At 41.0% G+C, this 12,713-nt stretch overlaps 1 protein-coding gene across 2 annotated transcripts in view; it reads right to left on the reverse strand.

Moving 5' to 3' along the window:
- ZNF516 (zinc finger protein 516) overlaps positions 1 to 12,713 on the reverse strand; it is an 85,483-nt gene that overhangs the window by 23,543 nt on the left and 49,227 nt on the right. For both annotated transcript variants that reach the window (XM_075270741.1, XM_075270742.1), the window contains exon 3: positions 7,401 to 9,315. In XM_075270741.1, coding sequence (XP_075126842.1) covers positions 7,401 to 9,174 — 1,774 coding nt within the window. In that variant the 5' untranslated portion in view covers positions 9,175 to 9,315. The remainder of the gene's footprint in view (positions 1 to 7,400; positions 9,316 to 12,713) is intronic.

Consider the following 12,713-nt stretch of genomic DNA (forward strand, 5'->3'; position numbering starts at 1 on the left):
CCCTATCAGTATGTCTTTTTTTGGAATATGGGATGGAAATCCATGCAAACACGGGGAGAACATACAAACTCCTTGCAGATGTTTTTTTTTTTTGCCCTTGGCAGGATTCGAACCAAGGACTCCAGCGCTGCAAGGCTGCAGTGCTATCCACTGAGCCACCGTGTGGCCCCCGGAGTCTTAGCTTTTTGTTATTACAAACATACAGAAACCATCCACTTATCTAATCCAGTCATCAGTTTGGCTCGGTTTCCTTACAAAAAAAAAAAAAAAAAAAAAATTATATATATATATATATATATATATATATATATATATATATATATATATATATATATATATATATATATGGGACAGATTTACAGAATTTGTTCTGCTACAACTTAAATAAAATTTATTATTAATTATTATTAGCATCTTTTATGTTATAGGGACATTTTTTTTTGAACATTTCAATGGAGTAATTCTTGTAAACTACAGTTCCTAGGAATGAATGCTCCCAATAAACAGAAGCAGGCTATTAAAGGCATGCTTTTGTACACTCTCATTCTGGGCAGTGCATAAGTGTAAATTGATTTCTATACATGACAATAAATAGGGCCTAAGAGATTCCCTACATAGTGCAATGGTAGGAGGGGTGACAGCAGAGACTCCTTACTTCACAGAACAGCACCATGGGGTAGGAAGATATAATGTGCCAACCACATGTACAGTAAAATCTAATATATCCTTTATGATAGGTGATGCTATCCTTGGAGTGTATATAGCACAGCATATAATTACAGGTCACAATATTAACTTACAAGGGAGAAGAGTAACACAAGAATGTCTACACAAAGGAGTGGAGCTACAAATATAAATAAAAAGTACATGTCTGTGGTGACTATAATTCCTTGGGAAGTAGGGATAGCCAACATGTTTGTCCCACCCTTTCCGTTTGTCCTGCAACACTGAGAAGAAAAAAAAATATGCCAAGAGGAAAATAAAAATCATGACAAACTGCATGACAAACTAAATTGCATCAGAACAGGAAAACGTTGTCTTTGCATGGAAACAAGTCCTGGACTAGACCACAAGAGGGCGCCTGCTCACATTTTATGAAGAAGACTTCACCTTTGTGTGTGGTCCTTCCTTAAAATTTCACCACAAATACTGAAGCACTGAAAAGTAGATGTTTAAGTAAAAACACAAATACCTGACAAACATACGCACTCTTATTAGGATGGCAGTCTTCTACTTATTATGAAACCAAGTTACATAGGGGTTGGGAGAAAGTGAATTCAAAGAAAACTGCAGTTTGCTTTTCCTGGCATGTGATTTACCCGCAAGCCATAGTCTATTTAAATGACAATGTAGAAATATGTGAAGCAAACAATGAAATGCTAAAAGGACTTCAACTGTCTGCAAGACCCTCCCTATAGAAACTCAAGGAAGTACTGACAACAGTAACACACAAGCAAATCATTAACCAGCTAAGAGCTGGACTGAATACACTGGGAAAATGCAGGATATGAAGTGCAATCTGTCTGAAGAACTGAATGGGAAAACAAGAAGGACAGCATTTTATTCAGGGAGTGACTGACGCCGTGCTGGTAATCCTGCACTGTCAGCAGAAAACACACAACCTGCTCCAGAGAAAGTTGGCAATAGGAGTAGCAAGAGTGGGCCGCACAAGCATGGCTGCAAAACCGGATAGGAATAGGACCAGTCCTGAGTTTCACGGCCTGAACTGTCTGTCCACGCATTAGCCTGTAGCATACACAGTGATGTGCGTGCTCAGACAGAACATAAATGGATCAGTGTGATATCTAGGGGGGAAAAAAAAAAAAAAAAAAAAAAAAAAAAAACCAGTGACCTAGCCCACAGTCACAGCAAGGGGACAGGTGTTCTGCACGACAACCATGAGCAAGATCCATGTGCTATCCAGGTTTTTCCCAGATAACACAATGGCCCATTCATTTCTGTCAGCCAAATCACACGATTGTGGTATTACATGGTTCTTTGCGGGCCAACAGTCCAGGCTGCAAAACTCAGGACAGGTCCTATTCCTTTTATTCCTATTATGGTTTTGCAGTCATGCTTCTGCTTCCTTTAGTCATTGAATGAATGTGGCCACAGAACCACGGGTGGCAACCGGATGACATCTGTGTGCCGCTCAATAATGGCCAGCGGCTTGCGCATGCTCGTGTGCAGTTAGCCTAAGGCTGAGGCAGCTTTTTTTGTTGCAGATTTTGCTGCGTTTTTGGAAAATATATAGGAAGTTCTTCTGTTTCTCCCTTCTGTTCAATCCACTCCTGGATTTGGCTCAAAAAACACAGCAAAATCTGCAACAAAAAACACTACGTTTTGAACCGTGGGACCTCAGCTTTATAGAGACTCAATCAAACCAATGACGCCCCAATAAAGCAATCACTTTCCACGTCCAAGACTTATGCACATGTTGTAACGTACTTCTGTGGCCTTACAGAATCTAACACTAAAAAAAAACTATTCCCGCATGCAAATGAGCTGTCAACTGTCTGGTGGGCATGCCGAAATACAGCAAGTGCCCTGGCGTTACTGACAGAACCCTCCACAATGCCTTTCCTTTGGTAATGTTGACTCAATTATATTGTGCAGCACACAAGAACATTGTGCAATGCTGGAGCACCCTTAGGCCCTGTTCACATCAGTGTTGAGTTCTTCTTTTGTTCTGTCTCATCAGAGAAGCAAAAGAATGGAAAAAAAAACAGCAGTGCTGAATTCCTGACATGACTGATAAAGGCTCATAGAGATCTCACTGACTATATAATAGGGTCTTTTGGGTTACATCATGGAGTGGGAAACATTTAATGGACAAAAAAAAAAAAAAAAATACCACATACTAGGCTATGTTGTCCAACTTCAGCTGCAAATGGAACCGCCACTGAAGATGTGAACAGAGCCTTAACCAGTTTGCAGGGTACAAGAACAGATTCATCTAATGTAAAGTCTTTAGTCACATGACTGGCCCGCAGAAGTCTATGGATACTTGTGAGCACGTTGGAGATTTTCTTGGTCATGACCCACAGACCAGACAAGTCAGGAGATTATGATATAGAAATAAAATCATTGCAAAACATACCAATCAAGTTTTCACAAAGTTTGCATGGGGGGAGGGAGAGAGGGAGTACATCCAAATTCTTGGGAGGACAGTGACGAATAAGTACACCAGCAGCCGCTAGATATGGAGGTCACAGCCAGTTCAAGGTAAGAGGCAGATGCCCTCGCCACAGCTGTTTCTTCTTTCACAGACTTCTATAAAGCTGCACCCACTCCCCTCCCCACTGCCTTATTATGGGGCTGCGTCATTTGTGAACCAACTCTTGCCTACTGTTATTTGTAGGAAAAAGCCATCAGTATCCTGACTGAAGTAATTCTTATTCTATTACTTGGAGCTAAACTCTTGTGAACAAGAGTCCTTGTATTGATACTGTAGCGTGCCCTTATGTACAGTAATGTGTGCTTAAGTGTATAGGTTCATATAAAGCTACAGCCCCACCACACAAGTCAGTGTTAGATTGTGAGTAGGTGAAGGTACCATACAAAGTTACAAAAGGTATCGATTTGAACCATAAAACAATGTCAGGTTAAAATTTAAAAGGTCTTTCTGTTGCCTAGCTCAATTTTGATATTGAAGATCTATTTCCAGTTAAGGTTATCAGAATCAAACCTCCGAAATTACAGTTTTAATGATAGAAGTAGCTGTAACTGTACATACAGTTGTGCATTTTGTTATGCACTTACCTCTATGGGGGCTTCCAATCTATTCTGTTCCAATGAAAATGAGAAGGATAGGAACTGCTCCACTGTCATTGCAACAGACTATCAGACGCCCTCTTCAGCTGGCACACTCAGACATGTGATGCAATGTCACTGCCATTAAACTGGACAGAGGACCAGAAAAATAAAACATTTGGAAACCAATGATATTAAAGTGGCCTTTTGCTAGGGCAGAGCAATTTTGTCACGACAAAGCTAAATGTGTGTGATTTTTTTTCTCTACAGCTTACCATCATGTGACTAGGAATGTAGCTGTAAAAACTAATATTTGCGACATAATGCAATCTGTGATGGGAATGTTGCATGCAAGTCAAGACCAAAGACCAACACATGTTTGGAATATTGGCAACAGTCATGTGTAGAGCGATGTTATGTTGTGCGCCACACTGAATTATTGGCTGCCCTGAAGCCCTAGCCTTATTCAACAGGTCCCCTGAGTTTGCATTAAAATTATAAAATTAGAAAACCCCTTTAAACTACTGATACTGCGTTGTCTGAATAGAAAGTCAAACAGCTGTGTCTGCTTTCAAGCTCAGAGATCTTGTTTTTGCAGGAATAACATTTACATTCATATAGAGAACATCTGGCAGAGCGGAGCATGTGTAAGAGGAGCCAGATTACTCTTACCCACGAATCTTCACCCTTTTATTTAAAGCCTTCACTAGTGAAGTGAAAAACTTTTATTTCTTTTGAATGATTGAGATACTGTGTACCTATTAGCTACAATGTTGCCTTTCACAACATGTTGTTGCTAAGGATAAAGATACAAATTAATCTTGGGTTTCTGCTGTAGATTTGATGCTACATGTGTATACAGGGTGTCCGCAAAGTAAGTACACAGAATGAAAGGGTGGACTTTAGCCGGTATATGAAGCATTTTTAATTACTGAACATGTGACCGGAAATGCACCGTTGTGGTGCTGCAGGTAGACTGAGATGTCTGTTTCCTATCCCTCACTGCGCCTATCTTCATTGGATTAAAAACCAATAGATTAAAGATCAATAGACAGTCCTACAAGCCTCACCCACACATGACTAAAATCTGTACAACACAGTCAACTGCACTGGGGGTTTAAACCAGTATGTCAACTATTACAAAGATTGAAAGCTGCGAGAAGCGATTCCTGCATATGTACAGCCGCAAAAGCTACCCAAATTACTAGAAGATAGACTGCGAGAACAAAATTTAGTCATAAGGAGGGAGAATATAATATAATTTTCAAAACTACAAAAGGATCCGGACACTGTCAGCAAAACGGTCAGGAATCTTAGAGATGAGCGAGCACTAATCGAAACTCCCGTTTCGAATAGCACGTACCCATAGGAATGAACGGACGCAGCCGGTACGCATGGGATCAAGCGGCCGGCCTCCGGCAAAGTCTGTGTATTCCTACGGGTGCGTGCTATTTGAATCGGCCATTTCGAATAGCAATTGCTCATCTCTAGTCAGGCTCTCTCACAGATTGACACTGTCAATCACATATAAAGTGTATATCAGTTATTGCCATTTCAGGTCACCAGGGGGTGCTAACCACTATAGTTGCTGGAATTCACTGACATGCTCCCGCCCCCCTCTATTTGCTAACCAGTTTGGGTTCAAGTTTGCCACAGCAGCACCTGTGCATACTGGTAAAGCAGGGACAGCGGTGGGCCTCTCCAGGGACATAGGATGCAGCGGTGACTGGCCTCTCCCAGCTCACATGTACATACCGCTGCCGGGATTGGATAGAAGCTTCTTCCAGCTCACCCAGGCACAATGGGTCCTCAGACAGCAGCAGATGCCTCACACACAAGGTAAGACCTATTTAATGATCTGCTAACGCTAATGTATAGCAAGGGGGAAGCGGTTACAACGACTGCCGCTAGGTTTTATTTTTAGGGGCGGCCTTATATTTCTAAGCTTGAAAGAAATTGCACTAAAAACTAGATATTAATGTAGAATGTTGATCTAGGTATCTGTCTGATTGGCAGAATTAATGATTTCTTGTTCCAGTTGATATCGATTGGGTCTGTGCCATTAACAGAGTGATTTGTGTAAAAGCAGAGGTATCCCGGGAAAAAATAATTTTTATTAAAAAAAAAAGGTCTGATAGTGCTATTAATGGGTTAATAAGTGCACCCATATAACTTTATAACATGTTTTGAGTGATTTCTGGGTTCTCTGGGAGCGCCTAGCATCTTCTGCATTTGTTTACTTGGTGTAGCTTCCTGCTGCCTTAGCTGCTGCAATGCATTCTGGTATTTGTAGGCTTTCACACCATATCCCTCTATAACACTGCCTCCCACTGCTTTCCCATCCCAACTCACTCAGCCCACCCCATTATACTTTAACTATCTTCCTTCTGCAGGGAATGGCTCCTCCTCTTTTTTACTGCAAGCACGCAGCACTGTGCTTCAGCCTTCAATACATCTCTATTGCTCAAGCTCCCATACTGAGCAATAGACATGTATTGTCGGCCTCACCGCTAAGCCAGGACTCTGGCTCTATTGCACATCAACAAAGGAGAAGAAGCTGTTCCCCGAAGAAGGAAGCCTAGGCAGGAAGAAGATGGGCAAGTGGATGGAAGATGAGGAAGGGGGTGGGAGTAGTAGTGATGATCCGTTTCCGGAAGTGGGCAAACAGATAATGGCTGGATAATCTGAAAATGTGATATGGGTAACTATACATTTTTGATTACTTATGTCATTTAGAAAGTAGGCAAGGGGAAGGGCGTTTAGATCAGTGTAGCGTTTTATACTTACCTTGGACAACCCCCTTTAAAACTTTAGCCATTTTGATTGTACCATAAAAGTTAGAGGGGTTGCCAGTTCTTTTTATTTTTTATTGATGCCTTATCCTCAGGATAGGCCATCAATAAAAGCTCAATGGGGGTCTGACACGAGGGACCCCTGCTGATCAGCCGTTTGACGAGGTCAAAGCCCTTCACGGTTAACACTGCATGTAGTTTCATAGCAGCTGTGCAATGTAACTACTGCCTCATCCCATACAAGTCACTGGGACAAGGCTGTAACTCCATCACACGGCTGCTTTGAAACAGGCTGCAGACGTCCCAAATGTACTGAGGAAAGATCATCATAAAAAAAAAAAAAAAAAATCAAAAAAACTGGGCATTCCCTTTAAATAAGAAAGTTCTATAATTATATTCGGAAACGGAATTAAAAACAAGTGTATTTTGATGTAAATTCACAAAACATCCGTTTTACGTATGACTTCATTCGTATTAACATATCAAACTGATTTTAATATAGAGAATTATTCTATATACATTTGCTAGATATTAAAGGGATTTATGATAATATGATCGTATTTAAACCTAAGCCATTTCAAAACCATGAGAAATGTGGCTTTGGTAGGCATTTCTTTTGTTAACCGAACCAAAAGTTGTACCAAATATGCGCTATATAAACTATACCCAATTAAAATTAAAGTAGAGCCGTTACCAATACTGTGCAGATTGAGCTCAGAATATATATTTTCATAGCAGGCAGAGCTCTGTTTTTCTGATAAATAGTAAATGATAATTGTAAGGGTTTTTTTTTTTTTTTTTTTTTAACCACGTTGCTCAATTTGTCAGCGTTACAACCAGAAACAACTCCATTACCTGGTGATGATGTAGTGGCTTCCTCAAAGCTATCATCATCATCATCAGCTCCATCATCCCCAATTCCATACGCCAGAGAGTCTTCTGGAGCAGAAGCAGAGTCAGGACTACTGGGCCTACTAGCAGAGTCGCCCTCGCTATTTGATCCGTATCGGTCATGCTGAGATACTGAACCACTCTCACTTAGACTTCTACGATCTTTTCGATGAACCCTGGAATGAAGCACCATTTGATGGTACGTCCTGAAAATCTTTCCACACTCAAAGCATTCAGTAGATTTATTTTGAGAAGATCTGCGGCTCTGACGTGAAGGCGGTCTAAATTCTAAATCATTAGGAGACTCCACGACACTCTCTGCAGGCTGCACACTGCCTTTCTCTGGGCGACTTCCACTGGAGCAGTTGCGTCTCTTTGAATTGCTGCTATTGTTATTTTCAGGCTCCCGTTTACGTTTCTCTTGATTGACAAGGACATATTCACCTTTATCTCTATCGTACGAGACATCTGCATCAGCCAACGTTTCATCCCATCCTAAGTACTTGACATACTCTGATGGCTCTGCAACTTTGCCCTTGGTGGCCAGCTGCCAAGCTTGATAGCTATTGACTGGGTCAAGTTCAGGTACTCTCTTCCCCTGCTCTTCATCCATGCTTTTAAGTTCATCTCCTAAAGGTTTCAAATTCAGATAGTTTAAGAAAAACTGTTTTGAAGCAGCCGCCTCTGAACTTGCACTTAGCAGCCCCTCACTTTTTTGTGCAATTTTGTTTTCAGAACGTTCTTCTATTCTGCAGTGGACCAAATTGTGTGCGCTAAGGCTTTCCAGATTGGTAAATAAATTTCCACATTTTACACAAACTTCATACAGACATAAGCCTGTCATTATGGTTTCCTCCTGAACGACATCATTTATGGTGGCTACTGGTTCGCTATCAGATTTGGGTTTGTTTTTGTTCCCAGTTTTTGGGCCGTGAGATTTCATATGATTTTTTAGAAACCAAGGCTCCTTAAATCGCCTGCCACATATATGGCAACCGTGGTCGAAGGATCCCCTATGCTTTTTCATATGAGCTTTAAGAAACCATGCTTGACCAAAAGCCTGGCCGCATATTTCGCAAGGGAACTCGCCAGAATTAAGATCACCTTTCCCATTTTCGGAGTATGAATCTCTATTCAATGGAATCGCTGTGGTGATATGGTCTTTCTCAATATGGTTTAATAAAGTTTCCTCCCGTAAGGTCATGTAACTGCAAAACCTACATTTATATGGCTTGTGCACTTGTATAAGATGTTGATCAAGCTCCTTCCTTCGATCATACTTATTTTTGCAGAACATACAGTTATAGTCACCTGGTGTGTCATCATCAACTATATCGGAGTCTTCCATTTGGAGAGAGCCATTAAGAATTTTGTTACAAGCAGATGTGCTTTTTGTTGGACTTGCACATACTCCCATTCCTTCAGAGGCACCTAGCTCTCCAACATGTGAATCACCCATTTCAGCATCATGAACCTGGCCAAGTGTACCAGTCCTGTGGGTCCGGAGGTGTATCTTCAAGTTTCCTTTCTGTGCAGCCCTATGATCACAATAAGGACATTTATATGGCTTTTCCCCAGTGTGCTTGCGCATGTGCTGAGAGAGAGAGCTCTGGAAAGGGAAACTTTTCCCACATATAACACAACTAAAACAGGTTGGTTTGTCATCGTCCATCTCATTTTTACTTGACTTAGCAGCGGTTTCTCGTAATTCCATGTCAAATGGTTTCCTTCGTTCCATTACCAGCAAAACATCAGGTAGGGAAGTCTTTCCAGGAGCAACTGGCAGGAGACTTGTGTTTATGGTTGTATGTTATTTAATAAGCATAACGTCCACACTAGGCTTCACAAATCTGCACCAACGTGTACCACAGATGGATCCCTGCATAAAGGGGGGAAAAAAAAGACAAGTTACCATCTCCAATAATAATACAAATATTATAAAAAAACTAAAATACAGATACAAGTCCAACAATTGGCATCTGCATTTAGACAATATACATAATCAATAAACTTTACAAAAAAAGTTTTGGTTATGAAAAACTAGAGGATTCTCACTCAAGGATTCAGTATCATACACTGTCCTTACTATGCTTGAAGTTTATGTATATTTGGTTTGGCATCACTCTAGACTCTTACAGTCATTTCCTCAAAGCTATGTAAACTGTTAGTTGCCTGCAATCCCTGGCCTGTAAAGCAGGTTAGGGTGCATTTACATTACATTTGCAGTATATGTCTAAGGTATCCTTTCGGAGGATTTTCTGACAAACATCTCTGACTGATGCCTCCGATGGAATTCTATGCAAGCACAAAGTGGCAAATGTCTCACACAGAAGCCCATGTTACATAAATAAAATAAATATTTACTGTGTATAAAAAGCTACTAAAATTACGTTCACATCTGTGCCAGGCTGTCCATTGTTCTTGCCCTCTGACAGATAAGAACAACGGATCCATCTTAAATCAGATAGGCACTGCAATAGAGTCTCCTACGAAATACAGCCCAAATCACAAAAACAGTGTAAATATTTTACATCTCTAATACTATAGACCTTCCTTCCCCAAGAATTGGAAAATTTACAGAAATGCAATTGGTCCCCAGTGCTGAAACGATACAGCTATATGTACACAATAAAGCTATGGCACTCTAACACACCCATTGGTCTCATGCCTATATATTTGGGATAGAACTAGTGGCATTGGAGTCAATGGTTGGACCCATTAACTCTACAGCTCAATGACCAAATAATGTCAGAATGGAAAAAAATATATGGTGCAAAAAATATGGCACAAAACAGGACCGAGGAGTCAGTGAGCCAAACTTCCAACTTCAGACACCTCTAGTTTGCCACACTGACTCCAGCTTTGACTATTTCTACAATGAACATGGGCCTTGGATGAGACATAAATATACCCATATATACTCGAGCATAAGCCGAGTTTTTCAGCTCAGTTTTTGTGCTGAAAAAGTGCGCCTCTGCTTATACTCGCGTCAATACGGTAATTGAAAATGTCACGTGACTGGTTCGTAGTCAAAGACATCTGTGGGAGGCCGCTGGAGCAGCTGTCTCCAGGACCGCCTTAAGAAGTTTCCAGACCATCTTCTCTGCCTTGGAAACAGCTTAAGGCGGCCCTGGAGACAATGCTGCCTCACCGACCACCTATCGGCAGCAGCGCTTTTCCAGCGGCCTCCCACAGATGTCTTTCACTGCGGACCAGTTCAATTACCACTCGAGTCAATACGGTAATTGACTCGACTGTATTGACTTGGCTGCAGCAGGCCTCCACTCCAGTCCTGGCCCCCTCCACCAGCTACATCACACGCCGGGTGACGTGGCCACATTAGCTCAGGCCCACACCCGGCCTGTGTCGATGACGTCTGGGGCATTATCATATATGCCCAAAAGCTTATGGTAGCAGTAGCAGCCTGTTGCCATACAGGTCCAAAGCCTGTGGCTAGCAGTAACAGGCTATTACTACTACTGCAGGCTTTGGGCCTATATGGTAATATCCCAGACCATGTGACAGCTGGGGTATTACCATATAGACCTGAAGCCGGCTAGGATTAACATGAGCACAAACAGAATGTCATGCATTTTCCCCCCTCGGCTTATAGTCGAGTCAATAAGTTTTCCCCGTTTTTTTTTTTGTGGTAAAATTAGGGGGTCGGCTTATATTTGGGTCAACTTATACTCGAGTATATACGGTACATTATGTTCTATGATAAATATTTCTATTCAATACTGTATATAGCAAGTCAGGCATGTAATAAGCCCATTATATAATATTTAATAGTTCTATATTAAAACAAGTCCGGAGAGAGCACATATTCTGTGTGACCATGGAAGAAACAATACTCGAAAGGTAGAGGGTTTATCTAAAAAGGAAAACTTCAAAGTGTATTTTTTTTCGCATGATTAAATTGTAAAAACATTAATGAAACTGTGAAATCTGCTTTTCGTCAAAGTGATTAGAAAACTAATCTTTCGCTGGGAGTTATTCAGAACCATTGAGTACATTGTATGCACTCTTTTACAGTCTCAATATAATACTAAATCGGAGATTAATTTTTTTTTAAGAAAATTATTCCAGCCATCTGTGTAAAATGTAGACCCCCATCATTAAAACAACATAACAGTAGATAAACAATTGGCAGCTTATTATTCAGGGTCTGAATTGCTGTATGAAATGAAGCATTCACTATTGGAAGAGTAAGTACCATTGATGACACAACCTCAGGGCCTCGGCTGCTCTCAGGCCGATCAATAATCCATTATGAGCCAAATACATCTCTACTTTCATACCAAGAAACATATAAAAGGAATCTCTATGTACACCACTGCAGAACAAACAAGCAAGACCATGGACATCATTGTAACTGGCACAGATACTAAAGCATGCCTTCTCTTTATCCCCTTATTGGCCTCTGCGCAGTTGTCCAGTTTAGGCTTCTTTATTGTTCCATAGTGCCGAATGAAAATGACAAGATTATAATACATGCAAACATCTGCATTAACCATCATTAATCCAAATACGCCCGAAATCTGAGGCCAAGTGCTAAATGTACTATTTGTAATACACTGTCAGATTTTTAGTACTGATGCAGACCATCAACCCACAAGAAAAGATTCCTAAAACTAGAGATTTTATTTTATTGACACTTAGGATTGATTCACACCTGCGCATGGGTTTCCATTTGGGGAGTCCACTTGGGGTCCCCCCTGAACGGAAACCTAATCCTTTTTTCACAGCTTTCAAACATAAATGAATGAAAATGCAAAACTGGCAATAAGTATATAAAATACCGGCTTCCCGAGAGTCACCCACAAGATAGGGACAAGTTTCACATGACTGGGGGTCCAACCTCTGGGACCATAAGTCCCCCTTGCATCGTCCCTGTGAATGAAATATTGGATTGCTGCAGTACTCGGCATGCAGTCTCACATAGACATGTAAATGATTACAGTTGGGTCTTGCCACAAGAGGGTGTAAAGGTGCTTTCTCCATAAAAAATGCTTAGAGGCTACTTTTGGGTAGTGTACCTCTTGAGAAATCATTGACTTCTAGACTGCCTCTGTAATGTATTCAAAGACATTTTGCCAAGGTAACAGACACAGAAGAGGCGTATCACTGGATGTTACAATAAACTAGCGTCCATCTAGGCTGTTCTGACCTAGTTGTTAGGAGATATTGAGAGCTGTGGTAATATGCAGGCACACAACCATGGCAAGACAGCATAGACAAACTACCTACAGAAAGGATTGTCTGATTTACCAAGAA

The sequence above is a fragment of the Leptodactylus fuscus genome, chromosome 4 (genome assembly GCF_031893055.1).
Source record: "Leptodactylus fuscus isolate aLepFus1 chromosome 4, aLepFus1.hap2, whole genome shotgun sequence".
In the NCBI taxonomy this organism is placed as follows: domain Eukaryota; kingdom Metazoa; phylum Chordata; class Amphibia; order Anura; family Leptodactylidae; genus Leptodactylus; species Leptodactylus fuscus.